The 20,759-nt window shown below is 38.6% G+C and overlaps 1 protein-coding gene across 1 annotated transcript; it reads right to left on the bottom strand.

Moving 5' to 3' along the window:
• Nucleotides 1-12,626: 12,626 nt before the first annotated feature.
• LOC150075515 (uncharacterized) lies at nucleotides 12,627-20,143 on the bottom strand. The gene is made up of 2 exons (XM_090388795.1): nucleotides 19,919-20,143; nucleotides 12,627-13,755 (listed from the first exon to the last, which is right to left on the bottom strand). The coding sequence occupies exon 2, from the start codon at nucleotides 13,612-13,614 to the stop codon at nucleotides 12,919-12,921; it is 696 nt and encodes a 231-aa protein (XP_090244921.1). The 5' UTR covers nucleotides 13,615-13,755; nucleotides 19,919-20,143; the 3' UTR covers nucleotides 12,627-12,918.
• Nucleotides 20,144-20,759: the final 616 nt, after the last annotated feature.

Here is a 20,759-nt window from a genome sequence, read left to right as displayed (position 1 = left end):
AAGTACTGCATATGGGTAGAAGTAACTGCAGATGAATGTGCCAAGTGTGTGGCACTACACTTAGGGTGGTAGAAAATGAAAAAGACCTGGGAGTAATTGTGCAGTCAGATATGAAGTTTTCTGAGCAATGCAGACAGGCTGCCAGAGTAGATCATGGGGTTTTGTCAATGATATACAGGAATTTTGCTAGCAGGAAAAAAGGAGGTAAATAAACGATTGTAAAATTGGCAATGATCAGGCCACCTTTGTAAAATTGGCAATGATCAGGCCACGCCTTGAGTACTGCGTACAGGTCTGGAGGCTTCATTTTAGGAAGTTGCATAAGCGAGCACAGAGAAGGGCAACAAAACTGGTGAGGGGGAACAAAAGGGTCCACTTACCAAGAGAGGCTTAAGTTCTGTAAATTGAAGTGGCTAGAGACTAGGCACCTGCGACATGATCTGATTTATGTGTATAAGGGCTTGAATGGGTTGAGCACTGAATTCTGATGGTACTGTTCTGTTTGCTCAGATGCGAACCTCAGGGGGCATAAATTCAAATTGAGGAAAGAGCTGTAGAACAGATGTGTGGAAATTTGCCTTTACCTAGTGGGTGGTGAATTGCTGGAACAAACTTCCATCTGTCATTGTGGAATTTGACGTTAACGGCGTTGACATTTTCTCATGGCTGTGCTGGTCAGTAGTAATGGGAGAGTATTTGAACCAATTTGCGGAGACGGATCCCCAGGAAGATACGGGTCCCGACACAACGAACCGAATTTGCATGGACGGAGGTGGGTCCCGATTTGGCAAGAAATAGTATTTGTGAGAAAAGGTTTGTTTTTCTCTAGATGGCGTTAGTTGTAATTTCAGAATTTAATTTTACTTTTGTGCCAAGCTTGAACTGGCAGTGGTGTCTTTACAGTGGGCTTCAACGTTTCCTCATGACTTTGTAGGTTCCCGATATTGGAGGGTTAGATGTATGTTTTGAATGTATCGGTTGTGACATCATAGTGAATTTTTCTGAATAATTTTAACATTAATTATGTGGCAATGTGTTGTGGGTGTTAATTGGGAAGGTCTATTTTGGCGATGGTTATGCTCAGGGGGAGGGTAGACGCGGCACCTTCAGTGCGTGATGAAAAACTTTTTTTTCCTGAAATATAAAAAATTCCTTGCTGTTTTCATCTGTTGTTGAGACCTGAAAATAAAATCTGAATTCTTAAAGTTTTTTTCTTCCAAAGATCCATCTGTTCTTGAAAAGCCGAAAATGAAACCTGCGTGTTTTCTTGAAGTCTTTTCATTTTAATCTGCAATGTTGGTTTGTAAAATAATCTATTCCAAAGTAAATAATTAAACCGTTGTTAAAAGGTTATTACCTGTTCTTGAAAAGCTGAAAATTAAACCTATGTGCTTCCTTGAAGTCTTGTCTAGTTTATCTGCAATGATTGCAATTTTTTTGTAACTTCTGTATATACTTGATGTGTGAAATCCATTTAAGGTTTAAAATTAAACACTTAAAAGGTTATTTTTCTCTGTAATACTAAAGAATCACATAGATAATATTTGCAAAGAAGAATAATTTAAATGGCTGAAAATAAAAATTACGAGGGAGGAATTGGCATAATTTTTCCAACTGTAAATTCTTTTGTTTCATTCACACTTCTCTGTAACACCACCATCAATGGCAAGTCATAGAAGGCTCCCACCGCCACTAATATAAGTACCACCAGCACTCCTGCGAGTCTTCTTCGTATGTTTCCTCTATCTGGAAAAGAACAAGATGTTGGACGATTACCACAACCCTAGCATTGTAGGTAGTTTCGGTGGGTTAAGGCATTGCAATAACATACAGTTACCCAGTCATATCATGAAAGAATACTTGGCAAACCAGTCAAGTTATATGCGACACAGACTGCAAAGACTTAATTTTCCCAGGAACAAGATAGTATTTCTGGGGCTTCACCATACATTTCAGTGTTATTTAACAGAGTTTACAATCTGTCTAAAGAGAAACGAGGTATCTCCTATCTTCTCGTTTAATCGATGCGTTTTCAAGATACTTTTGGGTGAGAGCACTTAAAAGACCAAAGAGCAGATTCCTAAATTTAAAGTCGGCAATCTCGTCGTGCTTAGCAGTGGTTCTCATCCCTTTCACAAAGGATTCTGGGGCAGCTGGAGTCATGAAGTGTTCACAGTTTCTCAAGTTTTGAAACTAAGACAGACTGTTGTATATAGAGTGAAAGATTGAGCCAGTGAAACGATCGAAGGAACATTCTACCAGCAGCAGTTGCAAAAGGTTAATCTCAAAGACGAACTGCCTACAGATGTTTTCCTCATCGAAAAGGTACTTAAGGAGAGAACAAGGTCAGCGTCAATTACTGGTTAAGTGGTTCTGATATCCTGCCTCCTATAACTCCTGGGCAAGTGCCAAAGATGTTCTTCTTAACTCTGCCAAGTAACTCTTGTGTGGACTTATATTCAGAGAACGCCCAGTCAAATTTTACGTTTGTTTTGCCTAATGCAGTGACGCTCACAGGTAAGTTGGAAGTGGTACTCGCAGAAATCTGTGTTCTTAATTCTTGCAATATTTCCGAAGGCTGGGCAGAGTTTACAGTTTTCCAGAAACGCTTATCATCTCAATGAACAGAATTTCATGTTTTGGAACCAGAGTACTAAAATTCCACCGAACTGGTCAAGCATATGTGTACAACCACAGGGTCTCACATCTGGTGAGTATGGGCTTGGCAAACCCAGGGTCCTGAGCTGGATATCATCATTCTCTTTCTTGGTGATTCCTTTCTACTTCTCTCTCAGGGTAACTTGGGGAATTTTTTTTTTTTTTTTTTTTTTGGTTGGTGCAGTATATGCCTCAGGCTTCCTTGCACCATATGGTGGCAGCTGCTGCTGTTGCTGCTACTATTACTAATAACAGGCACGATGGCCCAGTGATTAACACACTGGACTACCAGCCTGATGGAGCTGGGCTCAAATCCCACCTTAGTGGAAGTGAATGCGGCTCTATTACGCTGGGCTTCCGATATAATAATAATAAAATGATAATAATAAAAAAAATAAAATAAAAAAAAAACATCGCGAAAGTTGCTCCATTGGACTTACCTTCCCCAAGATCAGAGTGACGGCTGAAGCAGATAGTGGCGCCATATGGTGTCACTCGCGAGAACTAAAAACCCCAATGGACATAAGCCAAATCTAAACAAATCCACCTCCATAGATGGATGATGTTGCAGAGTAATATTACTCATACTGCATCGAGTGTGGTGCAGGTATAATCACTCGCGTTCAGGCAGAGGGGTTGGTTCGAAAAGTTCTAGACAGTCTCCCGAGCAAAACACTATTAAAGAATTATGGAAGATAGAAATCCTAATGGTAAACGATCTTTAGACAGATCCAGCGGGGAGGGAGAGGATACTTCACCCCTACTCCCACCTAAAATTCCTCAATCTCATGGCGATATACGAAGGTTAGGTGAGTTTGTATATTCTAAAAGTATTCGTCACGAGCAGTTAAGACCCGCGGCTCAGTTAGTACGAGAGCAGAGCACAGGTGGTGAGTTAATTGAAGTGGAGGGGATTGGGTCTATTCCTACCTCTATTTTGAATACTGATTCAAGTACAATGACTGATGAATGTGAAAATTATGCGAGTACAATAACTGATGAGTGTGATAATATTCAAGATGCGTCCTCTGTATATGCGGTCATTTCTAAAATGCGAAAAGATATTACAAGTTTTCTTTTCGGAGAGGCTAATAAGGTGACTAAAAAAACATGGGGATATCATTATGGACAAATGGTGTAATTTGCAGGACAGGTTGTTTTTGACTTGGAGTTCTCGTAAGCACCGTCCTTATACAATAGTCACTAAATGTTTTCTGTGTCTCGTGTATGGACATACTACCCAATATTGTTCGCATGAGTCCCCGTCTTGTGGACATTGTGCTCGAAGTGGGCACGTATTTAATGAGTGTCCATTTAAGAAAGAGCCACCTAGTTGCATCAACTGTAAGAGACATAGGAAGGAATATCAGCACTCGGTTAGGGACGGCACATGTCCCAAGTACTTACGGGCATTACAGACTGCACGATTAAGGACCGCCAATGAATAGTAGTTATAATACAAGTTTTATTCCCGGAGATGGAGCTGTTATTGGAGATAATGATGTTCTTGCTGATTTTCCTGCGTCTTTGCTTGCTGGTATTAGGATTATGCAGATTAACGGTGTTAAATAATCAGCTTGATATCACTATAATCAATGGTTGATGCAATAGAACGGCTACTTGTATTTTGGTTACATATTTGAATTTGAATTTTTATTTAATTTCTCTATATTGTCCTCCCTCAGAAGATTTTAATTTATCCTTGAATTATCTAGAAACAACTTTAAATTTCCTGGGTCCACAGAATGTCTTAATAACTTCTGACGTAAATGCTAAATCTCCACTCTGGTTCAGTAATGGAAGCGATCGTCGTGGTCATATGTTGGAGGCATTTATTATTAATAACAGCTTAAATGTAATAAACCTACCTCAAGTGGTAACAACCTTTTCCAGCTCTGTTGGAGAATCAAATATTGATGTGACATTAACTAATTTTCATTTTAAAGCAGTTGTTCGTGATTGGGTGGTGATTACTGATTGGACAACAAGTGATCATTGGGTTCTATTTTTTGTTGTTACTGATTTTTCTAAACCTGGAGTTCAATTTTTACTACAGCTAGCTTTACTCAGATTTTCCATAAATCATATAAACTGGGAATTATTTGACTCCTCCATTTCTGCAGATTTCACTGAACAAGACTTTTCGTCTCTTCTGCTGGAATTTCTGCCTTATTACGCCATTCATTACTTAAGGCCTAATACAAATCGGCCAGCAAGAAAAAGATTAGTTTAAAGACCTGTTCCTGGTGGACCTCAGAATTGTCTTCTTTAAGGAAAAAAGGTACATCAAGCTTGTCGAAAATATCAGCGTCGACGTAGGGATTGGCACTCTGATGAAGTAGTTTATTTTTACTCTCAATATATTTCACTCAAACAACGTTATGTAAAGGCTATTGCCACATGTAAGTGGGAAACATGGAAGGAGTTTGTTCACAGTGCTGGTAATGATAATCCCTGGGGTCTTATTTATAAGATAGCTCGTAATAAGATTCACTCTTTAAATGTATACGGCACTGTGAAAGAAGATTTCCTGGAGACTACTGATTGGATGAATACAGTTAATGCTATTCTTGACAGACTATTCCCGGTGGATGATCTAATTACTGATTCTGTTGTACATTCAAATATTCGAGTTGCAAATTCGCTTTATACCACCAATATTCAGACAGAAGAATTTACCATTGATGAGTTAACCTCTGTTGCTAAAAAGATTAATATTAAGAAATGTCCAGGGATAAACCTGGTTGAAAATACATTTATTTTGCGATTTTTCAAATTGCGTCCACAAGTACTACTTTTAATTTTTAACAAATATCTCCAAGAAGGTCCCTTTCCTGATATGTGGAAATTTGCGCTTTTAAAACTGTAAAAACCAGATAAACCAGCATTAAATCCTAGATCTTGTAGGCCTATTGCACTTTTGCCAAATCTTGGGAAGTGGCTAGAGCGTCTAATGACTCTGCATGTTACTGATCTTCTTCAGTCGAAAAATATGGTGTCCTCTAATCAATACGGGTTCTGTGTAGGGAGTCCTGTGAAGATGCACTTGTTGAATTTGCTGGCAGCATTGAGAGTTCAACATCAAAGTACACGTTAGCTACCTTTCGAGGGCGCTTTTGACTCTCTATGGTGGCAGAGTGCTCTCAGCAACTATACCACCTGTTCACAAGCTATTTCAGTAATCGTCACATTTTAGTGAAATCTAAATTTCAAGAGGTGTCTAGAGAAGTTTTACGAGGGGTGTCCCCAGGGGGGACACCCTCGTAAAACTTAGGGCCTTTTTTTGGAATATGGTATTAGAGGATTGGATTTCCCGTAGTTTCAGTAGTACTAAAATCATCACTTATGCCGACGATCTTACTACCTCAATTCATGGTTCATCTAGATCTGCTATCGAAAGTAATGCCAATGATGTCTTACAAAATTTATTTCAATGGACAGTGGATAATAAATTGACAATAAGTTCATCTAAGACTAAAATGATGATCTTTGGATCACATTTAAACCCTCAACAACCCCCTTTAGTGAAGATTAATAATAACAGGATTCCACTTGTCTCTGAAACTAAATTACTTGGGATTACAATCGACTCAAAGCTTAATTTTGTCTCATTTAAATAATGTAACAACAAAGATCAGAAGATTCACTGGTGCTATTGTAAAAATTTCTCGTTCAGACTGGGGACTTTCTAGACATACCATGAGAATCTATTATAAGGCCGTATTCCTTCCTATGCTGCAGGTGTATGGTTTCACAGGCTTAGAACTGTTAAATTTCGATTGAAGTTGGCTACTATGCAACGTACAATATTATTATGTATGTTAAGAGCTTGTCGTACTGTTTCAACTTCTGCACTACAGGTTCTTGCAGGTGTATTGCCATTGGACCTTCACGTAGCTTACAGAGGTCTTTGTTATAGGTTAAAAAACCAACTATCAACTGAATTTATGGGTTTGGTTCTGAATATTAATTCAGATATTAAGCAAGAACGTAGTCATTTGTGGAATGAAATGATAAATCTATTGCAGACAAGCTGGGATACGTCATCTGTCGGATCTGTTACTAGGACTTTTTTCCCTGAGGTGACCTTTTGTGTAAAGCAGAAACCTGTTTGGTTCTCTTTAGACTTATATACATCCTTCGTCTTAATAGGACATGGATCTCTTAACGAAAAACTATGTAGTTTTGGTCTTTCTAGAACGGAAGCTTGTCAATGCGGGGAAAATGAAAATTGGAGCCGCATTTTATTTGAATGTCCGCTGTATAATGACTTTAGAGATGTTCTTTGTTCATCAGTTTCTACACTCTCTCATGGGCATGAAACTTTGCTGGTGGGAGACAAGAATTCTTATGTTGCTCTTCAGCAGTTTGCATCTGTTTTCACAAGAAGAATTAATTATACAGCTACGAATAATCCTACTCCTTTGTCTGGTGGAGCTACTCAATAGGGAGCAACATTCCCTAAAAGTTTTTATTATTATTTTATATTATTTATTATTATTTATTTAATTAATTATTTTTTAAAATTTATATTTATTTATTATTATTTTTATTATTATTATTATATATATATATATATATATATATATATATATATTTATTATTTTTTTCTCCTCTGGAGTGGGCCCCCAGAGGAATCTGGCCCATCTTTTGCCAATGTCAGGTGGGTCAGTCTCGAATTGAGACAATGCAAGCTCCATTGAGACTGGCCCACCTTCCCATGGTGTGGACGAGTACCCAGAATCATCTGTCCAGGTGACTGATGATCTGGGTAGCCAAGCGGTCAGACACAACAGAACACACACATAATACACTACTTATTTCTGGCCCTTCTATAGTGGTACTGTTCTTCACAGAGATACGAGGCGGAGATGAACTGACGTTCTAGGTGCGAACCATTACAAAAACACATGTCCACATACTACATCGAGTGTGGCGTAGGATACAGTCACTCGCGTTCAGGCAGAGGGGTTGGTTTGAAAAGGTTGAGTCTCCTGAGCAAAACAGTGGCGTTGTCCCCCATAATGCTACCACAAGAGAAGGGCAAGACCTGCACAACTGAGCTAGTGACCACCCAGGAAGGAAGAAGACGCCAATGCATGAAGTGGAGCATTGAAATGAATACGTACCTCATGCAAGCATACTATGAAATAACAAGGCTATAGATCAATATGACAATGTACAGGTCGCGACTACATACCAAGTGATTGAAACGATTCCTGGATATTCAAATCACTGAACAGCAATTAGTGGACCAAAGAAGAACCATCGTCACGAAGAACCTAATAGCTCCTGCCATCTTGAAAAAAAATCAAGCAGAATGTGAGCGATCAACTATAAAGCACAAAGAATATGGTCAATATGGAACCAAAGGAGAAACAGCATACCACGGAATCAGAGGAGAAAGAGCAAGAAGAAATACAATCCAGAGTAGCTGAATGTAAAGAGACGAAGTCATGATAGCCAGAATAGAAGACCAGTGGAAGAAGGCCCTAACAGAATTCGAAGGAATGGACCCCACAAGAACCCATGTGATACCTAAGCAGAGGCCAAATAAAATCCTGTGGAGAGTAACAGACCACCTTGATTGGCAAATAATGCCACATTACCTTAACAACAATGGTGCAATGCTGGAGGCTATCCACACAGCCATATACTATGCTGCCACTAGGATTAATGGAAAAGAAACGAGAGCAGCAGAACCAAAAACAGAAGGAACCACCAGCTTGGGAAAGAAGACTTGATATTAAGATAGGTCAGTTGACCCAGTACCAACAGGGTAATAGAAGTAAGAAATTGATTGGAAAGGTGAAGAGCATCCTCAAGAGAGACAGCATCCACAACAAACCTGAGACCAGAAATCATAGAATAGGAGAATACTTGGAGACACTGAAGCAGAACCTCCTCACACTCTGCAAGAGACTATGCTGATACAAAGAGAGCTCCCAGAGGTAAATAAACAACCAAATCTTCGATGAGGATCAAAGAGCCTTCTACAGGAAACTGGGTGAAAAAGCAGGAAATGGACCACCCGAGAAGATGATCGAAGAGTTCTGGGGAAATATTTGGAGCAGTGAAGTAAGACATAACAGCAGTCCCCTGGATAGAAGTAGAACATAAGAAAACCAAAGACGTACAATAGATGAGAGATTCGAGAAGTAAAACAGTTGATCAGGAACACTCACAACTGGCAAACCTCAGGAATTGATAACATCCACTACTGGTAAAAGAAGCCCGCCTGCACACAGAAGCACCTAGCAGAGCAGTTCACTTGAATGATAAGGCACCCAGAGACAATCCCAAAGTTTCTCACTGAAGGAGTCACATATCTAAAACCTAAAGATTCAAGTAACCCAGCGAAATACAGGCCAATTGCCTGCCTCCCAACGATGCACTACACCATCTTGGAGTCAACCTACAGAAAATGGCTACCGACTACAAATACCGTTATGTTCCTCTTTATATTTTCTTATTATTATAATTTCATTTTTACAAGTTTAATTTTGTGGAACTCAATTTCCCATGTGACTGTAATTTTTTACCAATTTAATCACATCTATAATGTAAAACTCTTGGCCATGACACTGTGATGAAAATTATTGTTCCTAATACATGTACCGTACTTAGCAGCAATAAAGAAGTTTATTATTACAAAATCCTGACCAGCTGCATAACCAAGATATCAGACGACTTAGAGAGTCACAACATAATGGCCGAACAGCAGAAAGGATGCAAGCGGAGGAGCAAAGGATGCAATGAGCAATTAATGATAGATGCCGCAGTTATGGAGCAAGCCTACAAGATGCATTGCAACCTATAGATGGCCTACATCGATTACCACAAAGCCTTTGACTCCTAACCTCAAAGCTAGCTAATAGAGACTCTGAAGATCTATAGTAATTGTAATAATTATAGTAACAGAGGCATGTGATGCAAGAAAGCAAGCATATGAGCTTATGTAGCATCAGCCAAAAAAAAAAAAAAAAAATTCACACCATTCCCTCTAAAAGTTTGTCCAGTTCCTCCTTGAATTTATTTAAGCAATCAACTTCCACGACAGATGGTAGTCTGTTCCAGCAATTCACCACCCGCTCTGCGCGCCAGTGGTATCTGGAATGCCGCCGTGGCTATTGCTCCACTGGTTATTTTTATAACCTTAATTACTTGTCCCAGCAGTTATTGTTGACTGTCAAGCGTGAATGCTCTACTTCTATGGAAGATAAGCAATGTAATTGTAATATATTATTGTTAATTTAGCATTAGCAGAGGCACATTATGCAAGATCTACAAGGTGAGTCCGATAGTGACAAACTTCCTAGGAGCAACAATGATGAAATGGAGTACCACCATTAAGGTCGAGAACAGCACAACCAGGCCAATCCCCATTAGAAGAGGAATCTTTCAGGAAGATGCTTTGAGCCCGCTGTGGTTCTGTCTAGCACTCAACCTGCTATCCACCATGCTTAATGGCAGCAAGTATGGATATAAGCTCAAAGAAGGAAGAAAGAACCTGTACACCCTCACCCAACTGATGTCCATGGATGGCATCAAGCTCTATGTGGCAACTGAGAAGCAACTCCAGCAACTACTCCGGATTACCAAAGAATTCAGCAGGGACATCAGGATGGAATTTGGTCTAGACAAATGCAAGACCCACACACTGCACCAGGGAAAATTAGTCGACCGGAACTACCAGCTGCTGACTGGTAAAGAGATCAAAGCTATGACAGAGGGAGAGACCTACAAATACCTAGGGATGATGCAGGCTCAGCAGTTAGAGCACAAGGAAATCAAGAAGTGCCTGACCGAAAAATATGAGACTCAGAAGTCTGCTGAAAACAAAATTGAACATAGGTAACACAGTTAAAGCCATAAACACCTATGCAGCTCCAGTACTCACGTACACCTTCCTGGTCATAGATTGGACTAACACCAAGCTAGAGGATATCATGCGAAAGACAAGGACAATGATGACCAAGAGCCGCCAACACCACCTGAAGTCAGCAGTGGAAAGAATAATAAGAGCTCGGAAAGAGGAACCTGATAGAGCAACAGAAAACAGTGATAGTTAATCTGACGGATTACTTCGAGAACAACACAGCACCACTCCACCAGGAAGATAGATAAGCGGTATACCCCACTCAACCTAAGCTAGAAAGATGGGCAAAGAAGACACTCAATGGCAGACACTACAATGACCTCCAACAAGATCACATCGATAATGTTGCTTTCAATGTTATCGGAAAAGATATGATTGGGCCACATCTACTCAATCACATCCGGGATTGAGTACCATGTGCAGAGCCTTCTCAAAAAACATCCTTTTTTGGGACCAGATGAAGAGCTGCAGATTTTCATAATAAATAAATATCTTCATCTGTGGATATCGTGCATATGCAATAAAACTGTGAGATTTATTGGCTGGCTCTGAAGTCTGTCATCATTCTATGTAATTCTACTATTAATAGGATTGTATCCAAGAAGAGACCTTGAATATTCCTTATTCAAAATGACAGCAACACCATGTTCTTTTACTTGGTCACTTCCAGAAAAAATCAAAACCCCATTTCCAGTTTTGAAATGACCTTGTCCTGTCCACATGACTTTGGTTGCTCCTAAAATGTCAATTTTATACCTATCCATTTCATTGATGACCATATCTATCTTGACTTCTTTTAAACTTTTTACATACCATGTGGCCACTTTTACCCTCTTCTTTCTTAAATTTAATTTTGCAGGGCACACAGTGGTATCCGGGATCGGGTTAACAGCAGTTTCTGTTGTGGTCTCTGTGGCATCACATAACGTGGTGGTATACCATTGCCTACCGCATGGCCGATTTTGAAAGGAGTCAGCAGTAAAATAATATACAGTATATTAATTCAAGCAAAAATCAAGTATTACTTCATAACTTAAACTTAACCAACCCAAGATATTAAACTGAATGACAGAGAAGCTACAAAAAAAGTATATTTAAAAAACTTAGTTTGAGAACACGAGGAAATGATTTTTAAATATACCATTGTTATTGAGTTGAGTTTGTTTACTTCCAAAGCTAAAAAGAGACAATTTTTTTATTAGTCATTATGAAAAAAATAGCATATTCTATTAACTGTTACTGTAGTGTTAAATTTTTGAATCTCATATTATTTATATTTTGCTGTTTCATTTTTTAATTATAGTTCCAGAAAAATTGATCTGAAGCCAATTGTGTAAATAGGACAGCATAACGATACATATTTTGTGATTCTGAAAATGCTTTATATAAAAATTTATATTATACTATTATCTAAATTGCGTTTTTGTAATTTATTAGTAAAAATTTACATATTAAATTTTATTATTACAGTTCCTAGCAGTGGCACATTCAGAATAGGAGCACCAGGCCAATACCCTGAATGCCCCAGTCGTTTTTTGGAGAATACACACCAATTGTTTAAATTCGCTTTAGCAACAAAAAACAATTTTTTTTTTTTCATTGTTAACATAGGATTTTGTCTATTTTTGCATTGTGGCTCAGCTATTTTCAACTGACTACAGTTAGCAACACTGATGTTGAGTGATCGCCATTCTAGTTTGAAACATCATGCAGTTCGGTTGTGCATTCAAAGTAATTCAGACTTTAGCTGCGTGCCTGTGTCTGCCAGTCAAATTATGTTTGAGCGTCATATTTATTTTGTTCTGTCCATTATTTTGTGCGCTGTTTATGCATAAACAAGGCACAAGATGATGACCCCCTTGTAATTTTTTTTCTGGATCCAATACTGGTTTCTTGTCATTACATAAAAACTGATTAACCAATATAAGATATTTTACAAAATGATTTTTTTATTATAATTTATTTTAATTCTACACACAATTGCACTTACAGTTTTCATTAAGAGATACAGATTTAGTTTTCATCAACAGACAGACAAAAACAATATAAAACCACCTTTTTATGATATAAACTAACTGTGACTGGACCATTTATTTTCTTATGGGTGCCATCCTGATGTAGGATGGACAGTCATTTTCTAAGTGGGGAAGAAGAAATTATTATTCATTTATACACATCGTTTCAGTTAAGATACATGGATCTGTATTACTTATTCCTCTCCACTTTTAATAATCATGAATGTTTCTTATTTTTCAGTTTACTGCATATTCAAATTGAGAATGGTCTTCCATTAGTACGTAATAAAATTACTTATTTTCTAGTTTTTTAAGACTACCTCATTTCAGAAATAATCTCCAACATATTGCAGAAGCAAAGGATTTCTATTGAGAGTGAACTAATAAATGTTTTTTCAGATAATCTGATCTTGAATATGCCTTGCCACAAATTTCACAAGGGAACAGTTTCTCTAAAGTGTGAATTAATAAATGTCTTTTCACAGAAGCTGACTGCGAAAATGCCTTGCCACATATTTTACAAGAATGAGGTTTCTCCTGAGTGTGAACGTATAAATGTTGTTTCATGCCACTTAATTGGGAAAATGGCTTCCCACATATTTTACAAGGAAAAGGTTTCTCCTGAGTGTGAACCATTAAATGGTCTTTCAGACATCTGGATCGTGAAAATACCTTACCACATATTTCACAAGTAAAAGGTTTTTCCTCAGAATGAACTATTAAATGTTCCGTCAGATAACCCAATCTTGCAAATGCTTTGCTACATACTTCGCAACGGAATATTTTCTCTTTGGTATGAAGTTTTAAATGTTGTTTTAGTTTAGCTGACATTGAAAATGTCTTGCCACACATTTCACAACAGAAGAGTTTCTCTTGAGTGGTGTGAATTAATAAATGTTTCTTAAGTGTATCATATCTTGAAAATGTCTTGCTACATATTTCACAAAGGAAGGGTTTCTCCTGAGTATGAATTCTTATATGTCGTTTTAAAAGAGTTGAGCGTGAAAATGTCTTGCCACACATTTTGCAAGATGGGACTTTCTTCTTTTCATTCACAGACATTTTTAGATTGTTAATTTTAGCTTAAACTGCTGATAATTTTTACTTGCAAGTTAAGAATTGTTTATATCTTTATTCCTTATGTTTTCTTCTCTTTTCCATATTAAACTGGATAGTAGAAGTGATTTATTGTCCTTGAGGATTCTGAAAAATATAAATAGAAGAGAAGAGATGAAATGGTTACACATACACAGTTCACACAAAGAAGATATACACACGAGTCATGTTATTTTACACTTTTAAAACAATATCTTTAAATCTTTCATTTGCATACTTCTGCTAATTTATGGATTCAATGACTACATAAAGAAAAAAGAACTTCGATATGCAACTTTTATACAAACTATATACTGCGACTCTTATTTACAGAGAATTGTACGAACATTTCAACTTTGCTTCGCTCTCTTCGCTCTCTAAACCAAGAACTTACAAAAAAATTAAGCAATCTGAGAATAACTGGAATATACTTCTTCTTAGAAGTCAGTTTTAAATGGAACTACAGAAAATGCTTAGTGCATGAACAATGCTCCACAGAACAGGCCTCAAAAGTCAACATAATGACTATCAACTGAAATAAAACATTTTTCTCACAGAAAATGGAATATATATGCTGAGAATATTATCCAAATGACTGAAAAAGAGAAAAATGAATTTTTCCAACAAAACTAGTTATACTAATGAAATTATTTTTGAACCAAACAGCAGTGTTAATACAATATAATTGTATTTATTAGGCATATGACTTAACTACATATACAAACTGAAATTAAATTAAACGTTTGTTTGTTATTTGTTTTTTTTTAGGAGCATTAGCAACTAAGGCCATATTGCTCCGGGGATATGCTGTGGTCATTCCTTGACCTTTCCGCATCCTCCGTATTTGGTGGTGACGGGCTCGAACCCCGGTCTAATCAAGAAGCGTGTGCTACGCACTGCTGCTCCTTCCCACCTGGCTACGGAGGCGCCTTTAAATTAAATGTACCTGAGGTGGTTGTTTGTTGAAGGGAAATAAATTTTTCAGAATGACAAAAGTGTCACTACAGAAATATACCTTCCCTAACTACAGGAAAGGGCACTATCAGTAGTATACAAAATGTGGTTGATGTATTGCCATCCCTGTATTAGTTTTTATGAGCAATTGTGCAACAAGTTTTGGTCCTTGAGGTTGTCACAGACATTCTCTCAGATATGCCAGACAAGCTGTACTTGCTACCTGGGAGTCTAAAACGCTGATGGAACTGATATTCGGGTGACACTCAAGTCAAGTGTCACCCGAATATCAGGTGACCCAATTTTGGCAAAGTCCGGACGGTCTGTGACAGCCAAATCCTCTGCTTGCATCTTCACGATGGTGGGACTGTTAGCAATCCTGGGTATAACCCCCATGCACAAGTACATGGTGGGTGACCACCCAGGTGTGAACCAACGTAAGCAGGGGTCGAGGTGTGGCGCCCACACCACATGGAGAAACGCCGCCCCTCTATGTTACCAGGCAGTACTAGGTGGAAGATGACTCTCATCAACCGGTGAAATACCACCACTTTGCTTATTGGAGGCTTGAAGTGGTGGAACCCATGTTTAGTCTCTAGGGCTAAGTTCCGGTCAACCCTTCCCTATCTCTTCCATCATGCAGTATGATTGATGACTTTTGAGGTTATGATGAACGTCGTGGCGAGATCCAGTATAGCTGACATTTCGAGGGTACAGCTTTAAAACGGTTTTCGCAGGCCAGCCGCTAGTTAGTACACCGGACCGGACCTATTGGTAACTCTCTAGGAGGCTTCCAGATCAGCTAGTGTATAATCTTGCTACCTCTACTCTGCCAGATAGTGACTGGAGGGAGTCCGAGTAGTGTGTATGCAGGGAGCATTGTCGAGGCCACGTTATGTCAAGGATCTGGGTATATTCTTACCACATGTACGCCATATCCAAAAATTTCATTACTTCATACAGCATGTCCCACCCACTTTTTCTTACTATTGAATACATCATGAATTGTCAAACTAATAGAGCAAGCTTATCTGCGAAAAGATCTAAACCTCCCAAGGACTTCCTAATTCATTTCACAAATATACGTGGTCTCAATTCTAATCTCAACGATATCCATTTCCACTTGCAGTCTGCCAAACCTCGTGTACTTTTTCTGACAGAATCTCAGTTATCGGTTGATTCAACTACTGCTCATCTCAGATGCCCAAATTATTCGCTGTATGATTCCTTTCGCCTCAAAGGTGGTACTTGTGCATATGTCCGTTCTGATATTCCCTGTCAGAGACTTGGCAATTGGGAATCTCCTCTCTTTGATCTTCTCTGGCTTAAAATCTCTCTACCTCATTGTGTCAAATTCATCTGTTGTCTCTACCGTTCTCCCAACTCTACTAATCACTTGGAGCTCTTTGACTTCCTCTCGTTGCAACTTGACTTTCTCCAGTCCAACTCTCCTAACAGTGAGGTAATTTTCCTTGGTGATTTTAATGTTCACAACCCCAGCTGGCTTCCGTTTTCTAGTCACACCGATCCAGCAGGTCGAGATGCTGAGGCTTTTGCAATTACTAATGACCTAGCACAGATTGTTCATTTACCTACAAGAATACCGGACAATCCTAATCATACAGCCAATACGCTTGATCTTTTTCTCACAAACAACCCTTCTAAGTACACGGTCGAAGTGAGAGCTCCTTTAGGCACTTCAGATCACAATTTGGAGATTGTCTCTTCTCCAATGGAACCTTTATCTCATGGCTATTCCCAACCTGTCATTGTTTGGCATTACAAGAATGCAACATGGGATGACCTGCGAGACTTCTTTTCTTCTTTTCCTTGGTCGGATTACTGTTTCAAAAGTTCTGATGTCAACGTTTGCTCAGATCGTGTCAGTGAAATTATTCTTGCAGGAATGGAATCCTTTATCCCACACTCCACTTTAAAATCTCGTCCTTTATCTAAACCTTGGTTTTCCAATAAATGTGCTAAGGCTGTCCACGAGAAGAATGTTGCATATCGTAATTGGCTTGTTTCTAATTCTTCAGTTTCATTTTCTGCCTACACCAAAGCTCGCAACAATTGTAAAGCAGTTATTAATCAGTCCAAACTAGAGTTTGAACAGGCTAAGAGTAGAAAACTTGCTTCTTGCCCTATTGGTAGCTGAGCATTCTGGTCTCTTTCCAAAGCTATTGGCCGCAACCTTTGCCCATCTCTGCTTCCACCTCTGTCCAAATCAGATGGTTCTGTTGTCACTTCAGCCAAGGATAAAGCTGACCTGCTAGCATCCCATTTTTCTTCCAGCTCATGTATTAATGATCTTGGTAAAACACCTCCCACCATTCCCAACACACTCCATTCAATGCCTCCTGTGGTCTTCCGTCAAAAGGATATCAGAAGGATTTTGATGAATCTCGATGCTAAGAAAGCTCCAGGTCCTGATGGTATTTTTCCACTTGTTCTCAAAACCTGTGCTCCTGAACTTACTCCTATTCTTTGCCGCCTTTTTTCACTTTCTTATTCTAAAGGTGTTTTTCCTTCTGCTTGGAAATTTGCTCATATCCAGCCAGTTCCTAAAAAGGGTGACAAATCCCTCCCATCCAATTATCGTCCCATTGCAATTACTTCTACTCTTTCTAAAGTAATGGAGAAATCAATTAACCGCCAACTCTTATTAAACTACCTAGAAACCTTCCGTCTGATCAACGATCACCAGTATGGATTCCGTCAGTGTCAATCCACTGGTGATATTCTGGCTTATGTTACCCATTTATGGACTAATTCAATGGAAAGGTTCGGTGAAACACAAGTAGTTGCTCTTGACATCTCAAAGGCTTTTGATCGTGTTTGGCATAAAGGTCTTCTAAACAAGCTTCCATCTTATGGTTTGCCAACTGTTTTTAGTAATTGGTTATCCAGTTTGCTCTCTGATCGCTCACTGAGGGTGATGGTTGATGGCTCTGTGTCTTCTAACTTCTCCACTAATGCCGGTGTCCCCAAAGGTTCAGTTCTTTCCCCCACTCTTTTCCTCTTGTATATCAATGACCTTCTTCCATTGACTGGAAATCCTATCCATAGTTTTGCCGATGATAGCACATTGCATTCAACTTTCCATTTTGAGAAACCCTGTCCTGCTCAATCAGCTTCAACTTCTCGAAAATCTGCTACCAATTCCTTAAATGCCGATCTTCAGGTAATTCTCCAGTGGCGCAAAGACAACTTAGTTGATTTCAACCCTTCTAAAACTCAGTCTTGTCTTATATCTCGCAAAAAGGATTCTTCTGCTCCTATGCTTATCTTTAGTGACACTCCAATTTCTAGGCAAAAGGATATATCTCTTTTGGGGATTACCCTGACTTCTAATCTCTCTTGGCACAAGCACATTACAAATATTGCTTCCTCTGCATCTAAAAAACTTGGTTTTCTCTTTCGCTCTCGGCGTTACTTTTCTTCCAAACAGCTGCTCACTCTGTATAAATCGCAAATCCGCCCTGCCATGGAATATTGTTCCCACATCTGGGGTGGTGCTCTCAAAACCTCTCTCAGGCTTCTTGATTCCATTCAGAAGAGGGCAGTTAGGTTAATTAATGATTCATCTCTAACAGTCTCTCCACTCGCTGTCTCATAGACGCACTGTTTCTGCTGCATGCCTCTTCTACAGATACTTCCATGGGCACTGTTCTTCTGAATTAGCTTCTATAATTCCCGCTCTCTCTTTCAAAACAGTCCGAACACGTGCCGCCACCAGCCAACATCCATTTACTGTCCAACTTCAAACCCACAGAACCAACTTTTCATCTTCCTCATTTATTCATTCAACTGCCGTTTTCTGGAACAACCTTCCTTCATACGTATTTCCTGAAAATTACAATCTACAGAAGTCAACAAATATCTTCCTTCGTCTTCTCAGTCTCCAACCCAAGCACGGTACTAAGTACTATAGGTTCTAATACCTCTCGTGTTTGGGGTTCACATAAAAAAACAAAAAAAAAAAAAAACAAGAATCTGCAAATAAAAGAACCAATAGGTGGCAGTGATCACAGTGTACTGATGTGGAATTTACTTGAAACTACCACTGGGGATAAAGGGAAGGTTTTTTGACTGTGGTGGTCTTGGACAGTTTTTAAATTCCAAACTGTGGGGGCCAACTGATGATGCTTACCAAATCCTAAATGGGAAGCATTCAAGGAAATATCAAGGAAGAGAAGAAAAATACATGGAATGCATATCAATTATTATCAGGCACCACAGTATCCTATTATACACAAATAGTCTGTAATCAAGTCACAAAGGAGGTTAGGCAGGCGAAGACATTTTACAAGAAATCTTTGGCAAAGTATAAAAACAAAAACAGCAAAGACCTCTTTACTTGTGTAAACACTGGAAGGAAAGGGATGAATCACATTGACCCACTTGATATTGATGGGTCAACTGCTGCTGATTCTGCTCAGGTAACTGATAAACTGAATGGGTATTCAGCATCTCTGTTCACACATGAGGAGTTCTGTAGAGAAGGAGGCCAGAAATTTATGCAAGTCTAATAGGCAGCTGAATGATTTAGTAACAACTCAGACAAAATTGGAGGAGAAATTGTTGAAGTTAAACATAAGAAAAGCACCTGAGGTCGATGGGAGATATATCCAGTTATGAGGCAGGCAGCAAAGGAAGTAAGCACACTCTTAGCCATAATTATGGGAGAATCATTGTAATGAGGGGAGGTCCTCATGGATTGGAGAAGTGTAAATATGTCCCCAATTCACAAAAGGTAATCAAAGGGTAACATGAGTAATTACAAACCTGTTAAGTTTCACTTATGTTCCAAGGAAAGTAATGTAACATAAGTGAAATTGCAACTTGCCCTAAATGCTACACTCATTAATAAAGCAATCCAGGCTCATCTAGATAAGACAGCAGTTATAGTTCAGACACAGCAGGGGTTTGTTAAGGTGAAATCTTTCCTGACCAATTTGAGTGGATACTACAATGTGATTACAAAGGAACTGGATGGTAAAAAATAATTTTGATATCATATACTTGGATTTCAGGTAAGCTATTGATACTGTTGCACATGGTCATTTTTTAAAACAAGTAGCAAAAATTAACACCAGACACAACCACTGAAACGTCCCGCCCTTCCTTTAATAGACGTTTTCAAGTGCATTAATTAACCATGATGTCTGCAGAAATGTTTTTTTTTTTCTGGGGTCAGCCACCATCACACACCCGCTACTATCAAGAGACCTAGATTGGGAGAATCGTACACTAACAACTAATATATTAACTAAAATCTTCAAAAAAAACCTACTTGAATACAAAGAAAACTCACCTCAGAATAAAATAACAGAGAGCAGCACGATGGCGACGACTAAACTTCTAATTTCGATAGCACAATAACGATTACACAACAGATAGCACAATAACGAGTAAACAACTCGTTACTACATTGAGTAATTGATAGCACAATAACCATTAAATAATCGACTTCAATAAAAATTAAACAACAAGACGAAACAAAGCTAAGGTAATCCTCCAGTATAGCGTCAAGCACTTACTATTCTGTGGCGTCAAGAGTCACGGTCAGCTCGCAAGTCACTGCCAGCTCCAACCTGTCTGAATCGTTTTCTGATGGAGCAGTTCCGACTTGTCACCGAACCTGCAATTCTGACGGAGCATGCGCGGCGCTCGCTGAATTAAAAAGAATAACCTCCAGTCATTTTTTATCTGTGTAATATTGGTGTAAATACACCATAGATAACTCTTAAACGAAAAAACTACGATAGTTGTGTAAAAAGGGCATAATTTTATCTGTATCTCATATTGTGCACCTCCTCCACAACGAGTTGCCATGTGTTGCACTACCTCGAATAAGTAACGCTTCACTAAAAGAGAAGGCGATTGTTACTTATTCTCAGTGGGCGCCATAGATAACAAAAAAAAAAAAAAACTACGTATGAACATATGATGCCTTGCTGCATTTAGTTTGGCTTAATTAATTTTTTATATACTGTACCTTTAATCTGTTTTAAGAAAGAATAAAAAATAATTTAGTGACTATATAAGAATTTGATTATAAAAATAATAAAAGTACGTAATTATAAAAACAATAATGGAAATAGGTAATTATTATTAATGGACCTATCATAAGGTCCTTCTGTGGGGAAAAAGTA

The sequence above is a fragment of the Mastigoproctus giganteus genome, chromosome 14 (genome assembly GCF_048544385.1).
Source record: "Mastigoproctus giganteus isolate SK-2022 chromosome 14, ASM4854438v1, whole genome shotgun sequence".
Taxonomy (NCBI): Eukaryota; Metazoa; Arthropoda; class Arachnida; order Uropygi; family Thelyphonidae; genus Mastigoproctus; species Mastigoproctus giganteus.
This window is presented reverse-complemented; position numbering and strand designations above follow the sequence as displayed.